Consider the following 22501-nt stretch of genomic DNA (forward strand, 5'->3'; position numbering starts at 1 on the left):
GATCTGAACTACCCAAGTATTGGGATAGTTTTCGTATGCAGGACAGGAAGGGAGCAAACGTTTTAGTGCATCCAAGAAACTTTAGTGCATCCCTCAGCACATAGTCCTGCAACTTGGAATGTGCCAGTCTGCAACACTTGGTCACTGTCAACTCCTTGCTCTGAAAGACCAAGACAATTCAGGCAGACCAAAGACTGTCTTTCACCAAGTTGATGGCCCTCCAGGTGTAGTTGATATTTGTCTTGGTGTGCACCCCAGGGAAAGACCAGACAGCACAGAGTCCTGCAACATGGTGCTGCTCAGGATAAACCTCAACAAAAATCACTGCATCTCTCTCCAAACTTCCTTTGCCAAGGCACATTCAGGACAGAGATGTGTAAAAGTCTTTATCCCCCTTCAGCCACTTCAAGGGCAGTGTGCAGTAGGGCAGGGAGTCCAGGTATATATGAAGAGTCTCACAAATAGTGCACTTCTCGCCAGCAATCAAGCAATATCCTGGTGCTTTTGGAAAGTTCTGGCGATGAGGCATTGTGCCAAATGACATTGACAGTCTGCTCAAGAAACAGCCCAACAGGATCCATCCTCTCATTTTCCCACTGGTCTCAAACTCACTGCGTTCTGACCACTTCCTGATGGACTTGTTGTCAATGGTGTTTTTCTTTAAAAATTTCTCCATGAAGGACAGATGATTCAGAACAGTCCAACTACTTGAGGCATTCCGTGGCAACTAGGCCAGACCCATTCTTTGCAAAACAGGGGACGGGTAGAACCTCAGTACATAGTGACACTTGGTGTTTGTGCACCGAAGGTCTACGCAAGCTTGATGCAGCCACACACAAAGGTGACCATCAGGATGTGGGTGGTGTTGGGCACAGCAGAGTGTCTCACATCTCATGACCAGGTCTTTATCTGCAATGAAGAAAGCGCGGTGATCCCCTATCTAACGTAAGTATAACATGACAATACTGCGAGGTGTTAAAGGGTTAATTTGCTCTGCTGACATGTAAGAAATTGGATGTCCCGGGGGTGTGGTTTCCTGTCTTGCAGGCAGGATGGGACAATCTAATCACACACTGTTTGGAGGAATAAGTTAATCACACGCTGCTTTCACTCCCCTCATCCATTCATTGACAAAAATTGTAAAAGGTTGGTCTCAGCACAGACCTCTGCAGGCTGACACTCATCAAATCCTATCAAACAGTAAAAGATCAATTTATACATACCCTCTACTTTCTGCCAGTCAACCAATCTTCTATCAAAGCTCATATGTTATGCCCAGTACCATTAACTCTTACTATACGCAATAACCTTTTCTATTGCACCTTGACAAATACCTTCTGGAAATCTAGGTACAGTAAGTCTATGGGCTCTGATTATTTACAATGTATGTTATTTCTTCAAAATATAATTTTCTTTTCACAAAACCATGCTGATTTTTTTGTGGTCACCTTATGTTTTCTAAGTTCTTAGCTTTAGCCTCCTTAATGATTGAATCGAATAACTTCTGCAAAACTGACACCGGACCAACTGATCTGTTGATTCCTGTCTACTGGCTTCTTTCCTTTTGAATAGATGGTTATATTTGTTACTTTCCAATCTGATGGACAATTAACATACATGCATCAACTACCTCAGTGACTTCATCTTAGGATGAATCAGCATCCAAGGACTTGTCAACCTGCAGCTCTATCACTTTGCTCAGCACTTCCCTGTTGATTGTCGTTTCACCATTTTAAAATATTTTTCCTTCCATCCACCTCCTGATTTATAGCTACTGCTGGGATTTTTTTATATCTTCTATATTGAAGACAAAAGCATATTTTGACAGTATTAGGCAAGAACTTTCAAAAGCTGATTGGAAAATGTTCACAGGTAAAGGGTCAACTGAAAAATAGCAAGTCTTCAGAACTGAGATAATGAGAGTCCAGAGACAGTATAATCCTGTTAGGTTGAAAGGAAAGACTGGTAGGTGTGGGGAATGCTGGATGACTAAAGAAATTGAGGGTTTGGTTAAGGAGAAGGAGGAAGCATATGTCAGATATAGACAGGATAGATCGAGTGAATTCTTAGAAGAGTATAAAGGCAGTAGGAGTATACTTAAGAGAGAAATCAGGAGGGCAAAAAGGGGACATGAGATAGCTTTGACAAATAGAGTTAAGGAGCATGCAAAGGGTGTTAACAAGTACGTTAAACACAAAAGGGTAACTAGAGAGAGAATAGGGCCCCTCAAAGATCCGCAAGGCGGCCTTTGTGTGGTGCTGCAGAAGATGGAGGAGATACTAAATGAGTATCAGTTTTACTGTGGAAAAGGACATGGAAGATATAGAATGTAGGGAAATAGATGGGGACATCTTGAAAAATTTCCATGTTACAGAGGAGGAAGTGCTGGATGTCTTGAAACGCATTAAAGTGAATAAATCCCCAGGATCTGATCATGTGTACCCTAGAACTTTGTGGGAAGCTAGAGAAGTGATTGCTGGGGTCCTTGCCGAGATATTTGTATCATCGATAGTCACAGGTGAGGTGCCGAAAGACTGGAGGTTGGCAAACGTGGTGCCACTATTTAAGAAAGGTGGTAAGGACAAGCCAGGGAACTATAAACCGGTGAGCCTGACGTCAGCAGTGGACAGGTTGTTGGAGGGAATCCTGAGGGACAGGATGTACATGTATTTGGAAAGGCAACTACTGATTAGGGATAGTCAGCGTGGCTTTGTGCGTGGGAAATCATGTCTTACAAACTTGATTGAGTTTTTTGAAGTAACAAAGAATTGATGAGGGCAGAGCGGTAGGTGTAATCTATATGGACTTCAGTAAGGCATTCAACAAGGTTCCCCATGGGAGACTGGTTAGCAAGGTTAGGTCTCATGGTATACAGGGAGAACTAGCCATTTGGATACAGAACTGGCTCAAAGGTAGAAGACAGAGGGTGGTGGTGGAGGGTTGTTTTTCAAACTGGAGGCCTGTGACCAGTGGAGTGCCACAAGGATCGGTGCTGGGTCCACTACTTTTTGTCATTTACATAAATGATTCGGATGTGAGCATAACAGGTATAGTTAACAATTTCGCAGAGGATGCCAAAATTGGGAGGTGTAGTGGACAGCAACGAAGGTTACCTCAGATTACAATGGAATCGTGATCTGACAGGCCAATGGGCTGAGAAGTGGCAGATGGAGTTTAATTTAGATTAATGCGAGGTGCTGCATTTTGGAAAAGCAAACCTTAGCAGGACCCTGGAGTGCAGGTTCATAGTTCCTTGAAAGTAGAGTCGCAGGTGGATAGGCTGGTGAAGAAGACATTTGGTATGCTTTCCTTTATTGGTCAAAATATTGAGTATAGGAGTTAGGAGGTCATTTTGCAGCTGTACGGGACATTGGTTTGGCCACTTTTAGATTACTGCATGCAATTCTGGTCTCCTTCCTATCAGAAAGATGTTGTGAAACTTGAAAGGGTTCAGAAAGGATTTACAAGGATGTTTTAAGGGTTGGAGAATTTGAGCTATAGGAAGAGGTTGAATAGTCTGGGGCTTTTTTCCCTGAAAGCTGAGGGGTGACCTTATAGACGTTTATAACATCATGAAGGGCAGAAATAGGTTAAATAGACAAAGTCTTTTCCCTGGGGTGGGGGAGTCCAGGGAACATAGCCCCAGCCTGTTCAACCTCTCCCTATAGCTCAAATTCTCCAACCCTGGCAACATCCTTGTAAATCTTTTCTGAACCCTTTCAAGTTTCACAACATCTTTCCATTAGGAAGGAGACCAGAATTGCACGTCCAACTATACAGATCCCATATTCCCCAGTACTGATGACAGTGCCCCACATCCTACAACCTACTTGTCCCACACCAGTCTTTCAGCACACATTCATTTCTCTCATTCAACAGGCATTATCATCGCATCTAGCTATTTAGCACAACAAATTTGAATTCTGTAATGTTGCATTTCCACTATATTTCTGTCGTCAATACAGTTCATAATTCTTCCAGCTCTCTGCGTAACTTGGTTCATTTTCAAACCTGGTTGCAAATTCCTATTTTGTTTTTTTCTTTGTCTTTTCACCTTGCTCAACATCTCTCTTCTTGTTTCCTCTTGACCTCTTTCTCTTACCATGCATTCAAAAACAAAGAGGTAAATATAAAGAGGAAGTATGGAACAGCTTGCACATCCAAAAAAAATACTGAAAAGACATACTTTGATAGTTTAGTGAAGAAAGATATCTGAAATAAACTGCAAGACACTTCAGTAATAGTGCAGGTGATGAAGACAGAGAGCCTTCTGTTTAATATGCAACTGTACTGTCACTGCAGCTGTCTAACTCAATTATTGTATTACATCAAACACGTCTTTACATGCAAGGCTACCGTTTTCAGTGAAATGCAGCATCACTCATTTTGGCAACTGAAACCTGTACACATTCCACTTTTATGGCTAACCTTAACAGGTCAGAACCTGCTGTGTATGTTAAATTACAATAATGATCGACTCAAATCACCATCCACTGGCATCTAAAATTAGTATTCAACATGCTTATGCTCCCAGTGAACAACCTTACAAGAAGAGTTCAAAGTTGAAGTTATAGATCTGTACTATATAAACCATCTCTAACTCATTCTATACATGCAATACCTGCATTAAGAGTACTGTCTTGCTCAATTTGCTTTAAAATTACCATGCTTGAATTCATTTCTCTTGAAAATAATTGCAATTCTGTTTCAATTTTTAATGCCTCTGTTCACATGGCTAGATTATCTTCTTCATTAGCAAAAGGGATGTCTATGCTTAAGAATAGTACACTTATCACTTTTAGCACTTACTGTCAAGCATCAATCATTCCCAAGTGAAGCACTGCAGGAAACCAGGCAGATATAGCATAGAAGGTATTTTATCTTCATAAACATGGCTGAATTTGCTCTCACCAGTCTCCAAACGTAATAGTTTAAAACATTCACATTTATGTTGAATACTTCCATAAAGGCAAGTCACTGATAGATGGAAGATAAAAGATTCTGCCATTACCTGTAGCTTGCTGATGTTACCAATACTTTCTGAGTTACAGTCGTTAGATTTCATTGTCAGCCTCTCTTATTCGTAATCTGTTTTTAAACCACAAAGATTAAATTAGTTTATGGGGTTTTTGACATTCTGGATAAAACACCGATAAATTTAAACCATAAGCTTTTGCGCATTCAAGACAATTGCCAGCTCTAGAAACTTGACCCAGGAGAAGGCATTCTGGATTTTCGTTCTGGTGATGACAGTGATAGTTGTGGAGGGCAAGTTTAATGGGAACAGTGGGGAGAGACCCCAGAAAATGTTTGCAGCCGACTAGATGTAGATGTGGAATGGGCGAAAGGCTGGTCTCAGTACACCAGCACTTTGAGAAAGAGACAATAAAACAGCCCTCAACTTCTCACCCTCTCAACACTCTTCATGCCCCATCCATGCCAAACTACCCCAGTCCATGTCCCAACTGACCAGAGCACATTTTTATTCCCAAAGGTTTCCTCAAGTTTTACTTAAGGGCTACTTTTTGATTTACAAAAATCACTTTTCAGATTTCAAGGGTTCCTTTGTCATTCTTGTTAACTCATTTATTCAGTGATGCAGCCACATTGCAATAATATCTTCTGCACTTTTGCTGACTCACACAGAAATAGAATGGGAAGAACTCATCAACATCATCAATAGTTAGACTATAAGATTTCTAATCAGAAGGCCGCCATTTGGTCCCTCAAGTCTTCTCAGCTATTAAATGAGATCATAGCTGATCTCATATTCCACAGCTCTACATACTGCCTTTTACCCAGCACCCTTCCTTCCTTCCGGATTAAAAATTTGGCTAACTCAACCTTCTTTTATATTTAACAACCCAGCCTCACCAGCCCTCTGTGATAAAGAATTCTACAGATTCATCACTCTCAGGAGAAATTCCTCATCTGTATCTTAAATGGGCAACCAGTTACTCTGAGAATATGCTGTATCATTCTACACTCTCCTAAAAAGGGACAATAATCTCTCTTCATCTACCCTCTCAAGCCTCTTGAGAATCTTATATGTTTCAATATTGTCTTCTCTCATTCTTTTGAACTCCATTTTGTCCAAAGTCAACATACTCAACTTCTACTCATTAGAAAACCTCTCTATATCAAGAATCAACCCAGTGAACTTTGGACTATTGCAACGTCACTATATCCTTAATTAGATAAGGGGACCAAAATGCAATCCTCACCTAAAATTAAAGCCACATTACATAAGAATTTATAAAGAAACCTTTGCATGTTAACTGGCACAAGATAACAAGCATAAGTTTGCAACCTTTTTTTAAAAATATTAACTTGACACACTTCTACGTGCAAAACGCCATCATCCTAAACACAACTCCTGAACGCAGGGTCAAATTTTTAGAACTCCATATTTACGATTCAACTATAATATCTGCTCAACAAGCTGAAGTCATTCAAGATAACTCTTGTTTGTTAATTATATAAACAATCTGAATGAGCATATAGGAATCATGGTTAGTAAGTTTGCAGATAACTCCAAAATTGGTGGGACAGTAGACAGTGACTAAGGTTGTCAAAGGTTATAAAGAGATCTTGATCAATCAGGCCAAAGGGCTGAAGAGTGGCATATTAAGTTTAATTTAGATAAATGCTAGATGTTGCATTTTGGTAACACGGGCAAGGACAGGACTTACATAGTACATACAGGGCCCTGTGGAGTATTGTAGAACTGAAGGACCTAGGAGTTCAGGTACATAGTTCTTTGAAAGTTGCAACACAAAAAAACAGGGTGATAAAAAAGGTATTTGGAATGCTTGTCTTCATCACTCATACCATTGATTTTCGGAGTTGGAATGTCATGTTAGAGTTGTATAAGACATTGGTGAGGCCATTTTGGACTACTGTGTACAGTTCTGGATGCCCTGGTATAGGAAGGATATTATTAAACTAGAGAGTGCAGAAAACAACAATGTTACTGGGATTGAAGGACTTGAGTTTTCGGAGAGGCTGGATAAGCTCCACTGGAGAGTAGAAGATTGATTTTATAAACCTTATAGAGGTTTATAAAATCATGCTGAGCACTGATAAGGTAAATAGCAAAAAATCTTTTCCTTGTAGCTGGATGTTCAAAACTAGAGGGTATAATTTAAGATGAGAGGCAAGAGGTTAAAAGGGACAGAAGGACAATGGTTTCACACAGAGGCTGGTTCATATCTGGAATGAGCTGCCAGAGGAAGTGGTAGGTGCAAGAACAGTTACAACATTTAAGAGACAGTTGGATAGTACCTGAATTAGGAAAAGTTTAGAAGAATATGGGCCAAGTGCAGGTAAATGGGACTAATTTAGTTTGGGAAACTTGGTCAGCATGGATGAGTGAGACCGAAAGTATCTGTTTCCATGCTGTGTGACTCTATTAGCAGGTTAAGTTCAACAAGGGATATTAAATATTTGTTACCCTAGCTATCAATGCCCATTTTTTCCAGAACCTTTTTTTGTACAAAGGAGGAGACCTCCAATTTGATTTAGGAAAACATACATTTTGTCTTATCTGAACATTGCGTTCTCTGAAACATTACAAAGGTTGTTGCCTCAACTTGTACACAGAGATTTTAATCAATATTCATGAAAGTGACTTTTTTCCACCAACCATAAATAAAGAACGATCTTGCAATAAAACAGTGTCTTTCCTATCCTCTGGATGTCAAAAAGTGATTCACAGTCCATAAATTATTTTGTTTTAAAACTGTAGCCACTGTTGTAAAAGAGCCCATGACAGCCAGTTCATGCAAAGCAATATCCCACAAACAGGAGCAGGCAGGGAGGACTAGTTTGGTTTGAAATTGTGTTCAGCATAGACTGGTTGAACCAAAGGATCTATTTCTGTGCTGTATGACTGACAATGGGATAAATATTCAGATAATCTGTTTTAGTGAAGATAGACAGAAAATTTCTATTGATCTTATTTAAATTATGTCATAGAATCCTCTACATTCAGCTTGAGCAAATAAATAGGACCTTAGTTTAATTTTTTATTTTTAAAAATGCCATTTCTAAAAGGACAAAAATGTCTCAGGGTTACACAGAAAGGTTAGATTGCATGATGTATTCAAATCGCTGGAACGTGGTTTGAATTCATGATATTTAAATTTGTTGGGTTGCATTTTCAATCCGCGGTCATAAGCTGATGCATGGATTGTTTCTAAGTCCCATCCTTGCACACACCAGTGACTGACATGGTGCCAGATAGGGCAGATACCGCATTGACAGTCTTTTAGTGGTACCAGCTGCAGCTTGTGTGTGTAACCTGGCTCAATGGGAGTGATTTTAAAGATTAAACATTGCTTTGATTCAGATTGCCATTGCTTTACGCAATACAGCGGACAGGACACCAGAAGCCTCAAAATCCAAATAAGTGCTCAAACGCTCACTCATCTGTTACTTAATGGCAACTTTGTGCCACCACATGAATACCTCAGTCTGACCTGCCGTGTCATTTTTCCCTCCAAGACTGTAGGCCAGCAAAAAACCTTTTATGTTTCCATCAGGTCCAGACTCATCCTTTGCCCCTCCAACCTGATAACGCTCTGAGAGTCATAGAGATGTACAACATAGAAACAGACCCTTCGGTCCAACCCGTCCATGCCGACCAGATATCCCAACCCAATACGGTCCCACCTGCCAGCACCCGGCCCATATCCCTCCAAACCCTTCCTATTCACTAACCCATCCAAATGCCTCTTAAATGTTGCAATTGTACCAGCCTCCACCACTTCCTCTGGCAGCTCATTCATTACACGTACCACCCTCTCCGTGAAAGAGTTGCCCCTTAGGTCTCTTTTATATCTCTCCCTTCTCACCCTAAACATATGCCCTCTAGTTCTGGACTCCCCGACCCCAGGGAAAAAACTTTGTCTATTTACCCTATCCATGCCCCTCATAGTTTTGTAAACCTCTATAAGGTCACTCCTCAGCCTCCAACGCTCCAGGGAAAACAGCCCCAGCCTGTTCAGCCGCTCCCTATAGCTAAAATCCTCCAACCCTGGCAACATCCTTGTAAATCTTTTCTGAACCCTTTCAAGTTTCACAACATCTTTCCGATAGGAAGGAGACCAGAATTACACGCAATATTCCAACAGTGGCCTAACCAATGTCCTGCATAGCTGCAACATGACCTCCCAACTCCTGTACTCAATACTCTGACCAATTAAGGAAAGCATACCAAACACCTTCTTCACTATCCTATCTACCTGCGATTCCACTTTCAAGGAGCTATGAACCTACACTCCAAGGTCTCTTTGTTCAGCAACACTCTCTAGGACCTTACCATTAAGTGTATAAGTCCTGCTAAGATATGCTTTCCCAAAATGCAGCACCTCGCATTTATCGGAATTAAACTCCATTTGCCACTTCTCAGCCCATTGGTCCATCTGATCAAGATCCTGTTGTAACCTGAGGTAACCGTCTTCGCTGTCCACTACACCTCGAATTTTGGTGTCATCTGCAAACGTACTAACTGTACCTCTTATGCTCTTCAATAACTTTAACTGCCAGTTAAAAATCAAAAAAACTGCAGTTGCTGTAAATCAGAAACAAAAACAGAAATTGCTGGAAAAGCTCAGCAATTCTGGCAGCATCTGTGGAGAGAAATCAGAGTTAACATTTTGGGTTGAGGACTATTCCTCAGAACTGATGGAAGCTAAGAAAATGGTTTATATAGAGAAGTTAGGGTGGGGGAAGGGAATAAGGAGTAAAAAATGGATGGAAATAGAGAGCAAAGAGAGAGAGAAGAATAGTTGGACAGACAAAGGAGTGGATAACAATCCTGCTAGGAGAGTGAATAGCTATTAATGGAGACTGTAAATGGCTAGCAATAGGTTGTGTACAATGGTCGGCTGTGAGGTAGGGGTTGAGGTAAGTTTGTGGGAGACCTTAAGTCCTTAAGTTGTTGAATTATATATTGAGTCCAGAAAGCTGCAGGATCCCTTGGTGGAAAATGAGGTGTTGTTCTTCCAGCTTGCACTGAGCTTCACTGGAGCACTGCAGCAAGCTTGAGGCAGAGATGCTGCCAGGGAAAAGGATGGTGTGTTATAGTGGAAGGCAACTGGAACCTCAGGGTCTTTTTGCAGACAGAGTGTAGTTGTTTTGTGAAGCAGTCTCTCAGTGTACCCTTCATTTCCCCAATGCAGAAGAAACCACATTGTGAGCAGCGAATGCAATAAACTGGAAATGCAGATAAAGCCCTGTTTCACCTGGAAGGTATGTTTGGGCGCTTGGATACTGAGGAGGCAGAAAGCAAACGGACAGGTGTTACACCTTCAGCAAATGCAGAGGAAGGTGCTGTGGGGCAGTGGGGGGCAGAATGTTGCGAGTGAAGAAAGAGTGGATCACGGGGTGTCCAAGAGGGAACAGTCCCTGCGGAAGGCAGGCGAGGGAGGCGAGGGGAGGGGTATAGATGGCTGGTGATAGCATATCACTGGAGGCGGCAGAAATAGCGGCTATGATCTCTGGATGTGGATGTTGGTTGGATGGTAGGTAAGGACAAGGGGGATCCTATCGTAGTAGGAGGACGGGGTGTGAGGGACAAAGTGTGGAAGATGTGTTGGATCAGGCTCAGGGCCCTGTAGACCACGGTGCTGCAGAATCCTTAGTTGAGGAAGGAGGTAGATATCTCAAGAGGCTCCCTTGTCGAAGTTGGCATCATCGGAATAGGTGCAGTGTGGACAGAAGAGCTATAAGATTAGAATAGAGTCTAAAAAGGAAGCAGGGTGTGAGGACGTATAGTTAAGGTCGTTGTGGCAGTGGGTTTACAGTAGATATTGGTGGCCAGCCTATCCCCAGAAATGGAATCAGAGATGTCAAGGAAAGGAAGGGAGGAGTCAGAGATGGACCAGGTGAAAGTGAGGGCAGAGTGGAAATTAGAAGCAAAATCAATAAATTCTTTGAACTCTGGATGAGAGAGGAAGCAGCACTTATGATATCATCGATATACCAGGAAAAGAGTTATTGGTAGGGGTGAAATAGGACTGGAATGAGGAATGTATCCCACAAAGAGACAAGCATAACTGGGGTCTATATGGGTATCTATGGCCACTCTTCTGACCTGAAGAAAATGAGAAGAGGTAAAGCGAAGCTGTTCAGGGTAGGGACGAGCTCAACTAGGCGGAGGAGGCTCATGGTGAATGGGGACGGTTCAGGCATTTGTTTCAGGAAGAGGTCGACAGCCCTGAGACCATCTTGCTGATCATGTAAAGGAACCACATGTCTATGGTAAACCGGAGGCAGCTGGTGCCCACAAGCTCGAATTTCTGAAATTGGTGAAAGTCTCAGAGGAATTGTGGCGGTTAATGGGTAGGAATTGGACCAAGGGAGAAAAGATAGAGGAGGAAGACGAGTTCAGTGGGGCAGAACTAGGCAGAGTCAGTGAGTCTACCCAGGCAGTCCTGTTTCTGGATTTTGGGAAGGAGGTAGAAGCGAGCTGTGTAGATTTGGGGAAACTATCAGCTTGGAGGTAGTTTGAGGTGGGGAGGAGATCAACAGATGAAATGAGGTTGGCGACCATATTTGATACGGTGACCTGATGTTCCATCGTGGGGTCATGGTCCAGAGGAAGATAGGAGAAGGTAAATGAGAGCTAGCGCTCAGCCTCTGCAATGTAATGGTCAGTCCACCAGACAACAACCCTTACCAACAGGTTTAATTACAAAGTCAGGGTTGGATCTGAGAGCATGGAGTACAATCAGTTCTCTGGAGGATAGGTTAAAATGGCAAAGGTGGGAGCAGAGAAATTGAAGTGACCAATGTCATCTCCACAGTGCTCAATTAACAGGTCGGGTGCAGGAAAAAGGCCAGAGGGAGGGATCCAGGTGGAGGGAGAGTGTTGGAGATGAGCGAAGGGGTCTGCAGGATGAGGCAAGGACTCTTGTCCAAAGAAATGGGCACGGAAGCAAAGGCGATTGAAGAAGAGTTCAATGTCATGTTGTGTCAGAAATTCAATAAAGTGGGGACACAGAGGGATATAACGGAGACCTCTGTTGAGGACATAATGTTGAGTATCAGAGAGCAGAAGGTCAGGATGGATTGCGAATACACACCAGGAGATGTGGTCAGAGGGAGGGATGGAATCAGTGAGAAGATGACGCAAGGAAGGTGCAGAGGGCCGTGGATATCTCTAAGTTTTTGCATCTTTAGTGCCTTGATGTCTGAAAGGATAAGGAAAAGATTCTGGTAAAACTGCTGAATGAGTCGGTGGATGAAGTGGAACTGGGTGGGGAGTGGTGCAGCCCTAAGCCAGCGTGATGTGATGCTTTTGGAGAGAGGTCGAGAGTGTGCATATGCCAATTCATGGTACTACTGTGGATCCCAGAACGTGGCAATAATAGCTGTCTGTCAAACGTTGAACATCACAGAGATTAACTGCCAGTTCATTGGAGGTGAAAAAGCCTCTCAAAATCTGCCAGCCCTCCTTTTAAAACTACAGCACATCAGAGACATTAGAAGGCTAACATACCACCTGAGGGCATTATTTTCAAAATATTTCCTATCAAGCATTTCAAAGTCTACCTGTAATGTTTTATGAACATTCAGATGGTGTGGTAATGCAGTGACTACAGGTAATTCATGATTTCTACAATATTGCCTTCACAAGGGTCCCTCTAGTGTTGTTACCCTACATACAAGCATACAAATACATATCATTATACATACCTGACACCATCCCACCCACAGATTTTTGAAGCAAAAAACAATCAACTATGTTTTCCAAGAAGAGAACAATGGCAGCAATCTCCCAATAGCACAAAGGAACAATTCGCCACATGCAATGTTATCATCTAGTTAATCAATAGCAATATAATGATACAGATTTGTAGATATTCTCCTAAGCAAACTGTTCAGAGATTATTACACACTTTTGGAGCAGATGGGACATGAATTCAGGAATCATGGCTCAGAGATAAATGCAGCAATTATAATTTAACCTCGTGACATTTCCACAGTAAATCATTCACTGAAACCAGAAAATACAATCTTCAAAATCTATTCAACATGGTAAGCTTTGCATTATAGACAGGCAGGAGGCTGGAATAACAGAGCAAGCCAGGCAGTATTAGGAGATGCAGAAGTCGATGTTTCGGGTATAACCCTTCTTCAGGATTGAAGAAGCATTACACACAAAATGTCGAGTTCTGCACCTCCTGATGCTCCCCGGTTTGCTGTGTTCTTTGACCCTCCTGCTTGTCTATTTTGGATTCCAACATCTGCAGTTTTTTAAAAATCTCTAACCAAGCTTTGCATTTTTAGATTAGATTAGATTCCCTACAGTGTGGAAACAGGCCCTTCAGCCCAACCATTCCACACCGGCCCTCCGAAAAGTAACCCACCCAGACCCATTTCCCTCTGACTAATGCACCTAACAGTATGGGCATTTTAGCATGGCCAATTCACCTGACCTGCACATCTTTGGACTATGGGAGAAAACCGGAGCACCCGGAGGAAACCCACACAGACACTGGGAGAATGTGCAAACTCCACACAGACAGTCGCCCAAAGCTGGAATTGAATCCAGGACCCTGATGCTGTGAGGCAGCAGTGCTAACCACTGAGCCACCCTGCCACCCCTTGGCAGAAAAAAGTAAGGAGGCAATAGAAATTAAACTGTACCATTTTAAATGGAATGAAGGACGCACTTGGAATTCACAGAAATTGAAGGTGGTAGTAAAAAGATATCCCATAGCATCATCAAAAACTCATCCAAGTCCAATGGTCGTATAAACAGAACAATAATAGGACAGAACAAGCCATTCAGCCTGTTAAGCCCATGTCCCCCTTCTACAAGAGCAAATTAGCTCGTCCAACTACCCCACTTTTCCTTGCAAAATATTTCTATGCTTGCCCTTTTGAACCTGCCTCCACCATCTGCTTACACATCATATTCCAGAGTTACCTACTTTTTGCCAAAATATCTTCCCTTATGTCGACTTTAGATTTTTTACAATCACTTTAAATTGATATCCTCAGTTTCTTGAGCATTCAACCAATCTTTGCTATCTGTTCATTCAAGATCCTGTTCTTCCTCAATTTCATGATTTTTTCATTTATATTTGTGGGATGTGGGTGTCTCTGGCTGGCCAATATTTATTGCCTGTCCCTAGTTGCCCATGAGAAAGTGGTGATGAACTGCCTTCTTAACCATTGCAGTCCACCTGCTGTGGGTTGACCCACAATGCCATTAGAGAGCAAATTCCAGGATTTTGACCCAGTGATAGCGAAGGAACAGCGATATATTTCCACATCAGGATGGTTAGCAGCGTGGAGGGCAACTTGCAGCTGGGGATGTTTCCATGTATCTGACCTGACTGATGACTACCATCCCCACATACATTCCAGCACATCCATTTGGTTGAATCAAAATGCAGTGTTGGTTGTGCATGCAGCTGGCATATCCTGTAGTGTCATATTGAGGTCCTAGTGTGCAGCAAGACATCGCCACTGCCAGATAGAGATAAACAAACAATCTGTAATGCGTGTCTGTGCAAAACAGCACATCAATTGACAGTCCTGATAACCCTTAAACTCAGGCTGAAGCACCTACATGTTAACAGGCAAGGCAATGCAAGGATGTTGCAAGTATGCAAGTAGGAACTAAGTGAGCAGCTCTAGGATTCATCCTGGTCAAATTTAGGCACCTGTTCCTGTGCACTATGTCCTCACAGCAGCAATGCTGATTGCTGGTGCATCTTGCAATGCAGGTCTGTGCTTCCTAAGTGCCCTGCACATGGATCAGACAGGTGCAGTGAGGATTTTGAGGGGTTGACAAATGTCAGATGCTAACATGCTAATGTCCATGGATCATGCATAAGATGCTTCCAACATTGAAAAAGGCCGTGCCACACCTTTTGCACAATTCTGCCACAAGTCTCACCACAGCTTATGTGGTTCTGACATCTATAACATTCCACCCATGGACTTACATAGCAAAAGTGTATACTACGTAATCACACTTGATTTTCAGTTACAGAAAAAAAAAGTACTCTCTTGGAATATTTTTAGCTGTATATCAATGTCCTACTTCTACTTTCCAACTTATATTCCAAAAAACTCAAAAAGTGGTCTCTTATACTTGGAGACTGGGAGAAGGAGAAATGGTTTCTCTCAGAGTGGTTTGTGGAGTTCTGTTTATCAGAGACCAGGTAGGCACAGTAATCAAAACTTTTTAATGCTGAGTCAAATAAATTCTTCATTTGACAATTGGAGTCTAAGAATATAGAGGCAGATAGGTAAACAGCTTTGAGAGCACAATTAGATGAGCCATGAAAGTTGTTTTCATCGGTTTAAGGACCTGCTTCAGAAAAATATGATAGTCATAAATATGGAAAAAGTCAGACTGGTGGCCGTGTGTATTAGATTAAGTCCTCAAAAAATAGGCAACAACCAGGTGGAGGTAGGCAAGATGCTGTGATCACAAAGACTGAGGGTCCCACAGGAGAAATGATCTTGATTAATGTCTTGAGAAAACTGAGGAATACTCCAAAGCCCACAAAAATAACTAAACAACTTGCCTTTAACAGGCCCACTTACAGACAGTAGATCTGTGTTCTTTGAAGTTCAATTTAAATCACAGAATCCCAGATTTCAACATTAAAAAGGGGATAATCACTACAACCACTGTGAGCACTGCATAGTCAACTCCTTTCAAAATGCATCTGGCCACAGTGACACTGTTAATGGATTGGAAAGGCTACCAACCCTATTTTGATGCAGTACTTGAAAGTTAGCCTTCTGGGTCTATTTACTTTAAAAAGGATACCTTAAAGAAGGAAGAAATTGTTTCATGATTAGTAGATCCGATGGTTGATATGCTGTACTTTGCAACTAGTGCCTCATCCACTTTCTTCCTTCTTCCCGACTGACAGGCATGTCTGATCTTTGCATGCTACAGAATTGTGTAAAATAGAAGCTCAACATTTACATTTATTCCCCATCAATTTCACGAACATGAATTTTAAATTATGGATACTAAGAAGTTTGATATTCAGAATCAAAGTTCATTTATCACTGAAGCAGCAACGCTAGGATCAGTTCTTTTCATACAATTCAAACAAGGCAAATCAACCAGTAAGAGAACCATAAACATACAGGAATTGCCTTCAGTGCTGGATCCTGAGGCCTCAGGAGTGATTGTTCAGAAACCTGTGTATTATGGCATTTTCTTATTTTCTTTTTCAATTCCTTTTACGTTTTACTGTAGGTATGTTCTTCTCCAATTAAAAATGGGTTCAATCCTGATGCTTCCTTACAGTTTTGTACTCCTGAAATTGTCCACCTTGCATTTGTTTCTAGTTTCTAACTCCTTGCCACCCCCCACCTCCCAAATTATTACATGATACCATGCCTCTCCTACTGGGCTTGCCTCTTCCTAGGATTTTGCCCTTAGTTTAGCTAAGCTGCCAGTCAGCCATCTTTAGGTCCTATAGGAATTTTAGAGGCTTCTGTATTATTGAATGGAGAAAGAACTTCTAGCACAAATACAATTAATTTAAGAAAGACCAAATCAGGATGCAAGAGCTCAACTTTGATTGAATGTTAATATTGGGGGAGCAATGAGAAAGCTAGGGCACGAACAGTTGTACAGATAATGGGAATGTGAAAGTTAAGATCTCTGAATTCAGAGTTAAGAATATAAAGAAGGTGCCAAACATTGTACTTAGATATCAACAAAATGTAAAAGCAACAGTTTTTCATATCATAAGTGCATGTGTACTGAGGTGGACAGTGCATAATCAAAACTAAGACAGTGCATAAAATGGGCTTGACTTGTATGCTCAAACCGTCAGGAAGTATGTGAATGCCAGATTCATCAGCCGCACCCACAAGGTAGAGCAAAACATCACCTGATTACAACGTAATGCCATCCATGCTCTCAAAACCAATCGCAACATCATCATCAAGCCAGCAGTCAAAGGAGGAGCCATCGTCATTCAGAATGGAACAGAATACTGTAGGGAAGTGTATCAACAACTGAACAACCAGGAACACTACAGGCAACTACCAGCCAATCTGACCAAACAGCACACCTGTGAACTAAAAACATTGATCAGGACTTTTGATCCAGTCTTTCAGAGTTCCCTAAGCGCCCTCATCCCACATACTTCTCGTGTGGGCAACTTCTAATGCTTTCCGAAGATACACAAAGCCAACATATCAGGATGTCACATCATATCAGGCAATGGGACCCTGTGTGAGAACCTCTCTGACTATGTCAATGGCATCTTTAAACCCATTGTATAGAGGACCCCCAGCTTCTGTCGCGACACTGCAGATTTCTTACAGAAACTCAGTATCCATGGACCAGTCGAAACAGGAACATTCCTCATCACAATGGACATGTCAGCACTCTGCACCAGCATCCCCCATGATGACAGCATCGCGGCAACAGCCTCAGTACTCAACACCTACAAGTGCCAATCTCCGAGCACCATGCTACAATTCATTGGCTTCATCCTCAACCACAACATTTTCACCTTTGACAAGCAGCTCTTCATCCAGACACACAGAATAGCCATGGTGACCAAATTTCCACCCCAATATGCCAACATCTTTATGCAGAAGTTTGAACAAGACTTCTTTTCTGCACAGGACCTCCAACCAACACTTTACACCAGATATATTGACGATATTTTCTTCCTCTGGACTAATGGTGAGGAGTCACTAAAACAATTACACAGTGATATCAACAAGTCTCATCCCACCAACAGACTTACCATGGACTACTCTTTTGCATCTGTCTCATTGTCGGACACATGCATCTCCATCAAGGATGGGCACCACAGCACCTCAATGCACCACAAAATCCAGGATAACCTCATGATGTTATACTTCTCTAGCTTCCACTGGAAACATATTAAAACAGCCATCCTCTATGAACAACTCTTCTGCATATACAGGATCTGTTTGGATGAGGAGGAACATGACGGACACCTTAAAGTGCTCAAGGATACCCTCATAAGAACAGGGTCCATTGCTCAACTCATCAACCACTAGTTTTGACGTGCCACAGCGAGAAACTGTAATGACCTCCTCAGGAGGTGGGCACTGGCTGCAACCCACAGGGTACCCTTTGTTGTTCAGTACTTCCCAGGAGCCAGACGACTACGCCATGTTCTTCGCAGCCTGCAACACATTATCAATGAGAATGAGCACCTTTCCAAGACCTTCCCCATGCCTCTGCTTCTCGCCTTTAAACAACCACCAAACTTTAAACAGATCATGATTCGCAGCAAACTGCCCAGCCTTCAAGCCAACAACACCATACAACCCCACCACAGCAGCCACTGCAAGACATTTCAGAGTATCGATATTGGTAACACCGTTCCATGTGAGGATACTTTCCACCATCTACGCAGCAAGTTCTCATGTGAATCGGCCAACATGGTCTATCTCTTATGCTGCAGACAAGGATACCCTGAGGCATGGTACATTGGCAAGACTGAGCAAATGCTACAAATGGATGAATGGACACCGCACAACAATCAACAGACAGGAGCGTTCCCTTTCAGTTGGGGAACACTTCAGTGGTCCAGGACATTTGGCCTCGGAACTTTGGGTGACCATCTTCCAAGGCGGACTTTAGTACAAACAACTACACAAAGTGGCTGAGCAGAAGCTGATAGCAAAGTTTGATACCCATGGAAATGGCCTCAACCAGGACCTTGGGTTCATGTCACACTACAGGTGACCCCATTGCACAATACATTCCCCTCACACACCCAAGCAGACCCTCCCTCATATGCACACACATACAACCCCCGTACCCACACCAACACACGCACCCTCTCACACATATCCCATCATCCTCAGACACACACATATATGCCCACACCCATGCACTCATACACACTCAATTTGTCACTCCCATATGCGCACACATGAGCTTATGGGGTGAATTTGTTTTTGCAGAATTATATTTTATTTTGCTCAAAATCAGCATGAATCCATGTAAAACTGTAAAACTACACAGAGGGTTTGTCAGTCTGACATAGCATTGGGACACAGACAGACTTCACACCTATTGTTTAAAAAGCTGAGCTTTCTTGAGAATATAATTTCAAAAACGTTCTGGGATTTGCATAGCAAAAGAACAGAAACCATCATATCTCATTATAAAAGCTGAAAGTTTTAATCTAAGATGGTTTACTGTATCACATCTCCATGATACGGGACTCCTTTTGCTATAAATTCTGTGAGCATGATCTTAACCTCCACAACCACCTGATGAAGGAGCGGCGCTCCAAAAGCTAGTGCTTTGAAATAAACCTGTTGGACTATAACCTGGTGTTCTGTGATTTTTAACTTTGAATCAGGATCAAATAACCAAACTTTACACTTAAAATATTATAATAATGGTGACACGGACCAACCTGTCAATCTTATACAATAATCAAGTTTGATCCAGAAATCAACCACAAAACAACAGACCAATAAAATCATGAACCTATCACATTATTTAATCATGACCTTCAAATTAAATTATACAAAACATTTAATATTTTACTATGAAACCAATCTACTTGTTACTTTAACAGAGGCAAAATCTATTTTAAATCGCTTAAAATTGGAGAAAGATAGAATTTCAACTCTTACCCTGTAGTAGAATGGTAGGACTAATAGTGGACAATTGGCAGCATCAGTTTATGAGTACTGACTGTAGAGAGAGCACTGACCATCAAAACGACAGAACTAATTTATTTTCAATTAAAATACAAGTTCTTTCTACTAGAAACTTCCAGGAGTCCCGCTGTTTAAAAATGAAAGGACTGAAGTTACAAATACATGTGAAACTAAAGGCTATACACCAGTATTGTAGCAGGGAGTATTCTACCCTTCTACCCCCCTTCTGCCTTTAAAATCCAAGAGGCTGCTTTTACAATTTGAAAAATAAAAGTAGTTAAACGGCCCTGACATCACATTTTATAGACTGCAACGTTTTTTGTCAGGGATGTTTACAGCACAAAAGGAGGCCATTTGGCCCATTGGTCTACCCAGTCAAAAGATCTGACTACATTAATCCCATTTTCAAGCTCGTGGTTCAGAGCCCTGGAATTAAGAATACAGAATACAGGCTGAAAGGGTTCTCTCACTTTCTCCCAGTGAGAAAAATGTGCAGTTGACAGTACTGACTGCGAAGATCCATCAAAGAACCTGAAACTTTAAAAACTGCAACGTTTGGTACTGCTGACAACATCCACAAAACTAATTAATCCACTGTAATCTCAAATTAAAACATTATGCCTCAAGTATCCCTACAGGACTCCACACCACAGATATTAATTTCTCTTGTTCTAGACAATATCCTTTTTCAACTTTATACTCATTATGATTGGCTTATTTATTACAGTAAAACTAATTAAATTTAATTGGAGAGAAGTATGGACTTGTACTGAAAGGAACTTAAATGTAACCAACTGAGGAAGCTGAAAAGTCAGTTCACTTCTTCTCAACTAATTGTAACAAATTTTGTATCACTTTTCGCAACAAAACAAACCAAGGCACTTCATAGGAGGGTACATCACATTTGACACAAAGCCACATCAGCAGATATTAGGGTGATGACAACATACATGATCAATGGGGCAGGTTTTATGGAGCATCTTATCTGGAAAAACAGGAGATGGGGTGGAGAGATTTAGGAATTACAGAACTTAAAGCCCTGTCTATCGATCCTGTGTTTCAAACTGGGGTTGCATATGAAGTCAGGATTGGAAGTAAATGGAGATTTGAGAGTTCTCAGATTGGGAAGACATGGAATATCTAATAGCAAAGACGAAAATTAAAACAACAAATTGAGTAATTCCCTCATTTGAAGGCAACACAGGTCAACAAAAACAAAGGTAATGGGTAAATACGATGGGTGCAAATAAGGACATGGGTAGCAGAATACTACTAGAAAGTGTATTCCTTTAAAGTGTAATTTATAATTTTCATTTGTGGTAATTAGCCTGCAACGTTTCTTATCAGGGATGGATCAGCTTTGCAGTTTAAAGATATTTCTAGTGAAAATAGTTTATAATCTGCTTGTAAGCTTTTACTCAGATTGGTATGAAACCATCCTTTTTACATAGTTCAAGTGTGACCCAGGTTGAACCCTCGCTTCCAATTTATTCTCACATCCTCTGAAGAAAAATAGCTAGTCTTCATTGCTAGCTCTAAAAATCAGTATAGCTGAGAAGTGCAAAGGTATTGTGAGTGTAAACCTGTATCATAATCTGCCTATGTAATAGGCTCCCTGAACTGGAATGTTTCTAAAACTGTAATTTTCTATTGTTGATACAGGACTAGAACCAAAGGATGTTTTCAATCAAACTGCATAACTTCTAGCTAATGCACTGAGCAACCTATATAACTGCACTAGCCAATATCTACATAAAAAGACATACATTAAAAAGTTTTGTTTACATAGAAGGAGGAAAACACGACACTGTCAACTACAAGTCATGCCCTTAATGTGCAAATTATGAACAACATCTTTTTGGGGCCAGGGCGCAGGGAAGGGGTCATTTGTAAAGACTAATGCATGTGACTTTGTGTCAAAGCTCAAGATTTAAAAGTAATTTAAAAAATGAAAGTTGAAAAGAAATAAAACAAACGTTAACCTGTAGCGCACTCATAAGCATAGGCTGCTCTCAGGGAAGCTTACAATTTGTCACTTGTTTTGATGGTAGATTAGATCCACTGGGTTAGAAATATTTTGGTGGAATTTTAGTAAAAAAAGAATTTGAAAAAGACGTTTAATATAATAATTGTTGGGTAAAATTGGTTACTCATAACATCTAACAGAAATGAGCTATGTGCAATAGAGAGAAATAAAAGGTATATTTAAGCAACATCTAAAATTTGTAAACATTTGTAAAGTTATCCTCCTCTCGCAATCTAAAAGATTTGCGGAAATCAACATTAAAAAGTTAGAATGGAAGCTTGTCTCCAATGTACTGCCCTGCACATTCCTTCTATTTGTAGTAACAACTACAGCATCATGTTCCATACAATTCTAAATTTCACTGTTACATCTCCTGGGTGAAGGCTAAAATTGGAGATTTTAAATGTTAAAACAAAATGTTGCATTTGACCTTGAACACATTGGTTTCATTTGTTCTTTCTTAAATTGGGTTTATTTATGAGGCAGTGGCATAATGGTAATATCACAATATTAATAATTCACAGGCCCAGGCTAATGTTCTGGGCGATATAGGTTCAAATCCCACTTTGGCAGATGTGGAAACATGAAGTCAATTAATAAAATCTGGAGTTTAAGAACTAGCTTAATGGCAACTATGAAACCATTGCTGTAAAAATATATCTGCGGCACTAATGACCTTTAGGGAAGGAAATTTGTTGTCCTTATCTGGTCTGGCATACATATAACTCCAGAGCCCCAACAATGTGGTTTACCCTGAAAAGGCTTAATGGACCACTCATTTGTGTAGAACCATTAGAAAGTCAAAAGAAAGGA

The 22501-nt window shown here is 41.2% G+C and overlaps 1 protein-coding gene across 4 annotated transcripts in view; it reads right to left on the bottom strand.

Annotated features, from left to right (window-relative positions):
* The window catches only part of LOC122560172 (DNA (cytosine-5)-methyltransferase 3B), a 290151-nt gene that overhangs the window by 255251 nt on the left and 12399 nt on the right, over positions 1-22501 (bottom strand). For all 4 annotated transcript variants that reach the window (XR_015759555.1, XM_087994836.1, XM_043710531.2 and 1 more), the window contains one exon: positions 5012-5088. Coding sequence is in view for 3 of the 4 variants with exons in the window: in XM_087994836.1 (XP_087850962.1) it covers positions 5012-5065 (54 nt within the window). In the remaining variant the exon portion in view is untranslated. The remainder of the gene's footprint in view (positions 1-5011; positions 5089-22501) is intronic.

This window comes from Chiloscyllium plagiosum, unplaced genomic scaffold, assembly GCF_037043375.1.
Source record: "Chiloscyllium plagiosum isolate Xiang-an unplaced genomic scaffold, Cpla_swu_hap1 HiC_scaffold_15, whole genome shotgun sequence".
Classification (NCBI taxonomy): domain Eukaryota; kingdom Metazoa; phylum Chordata; class Chondrichthyes; order Orectolobiformes; family Hemiscylliidae; genus Chiloscyllium; species Chiloscyllium plagiosum.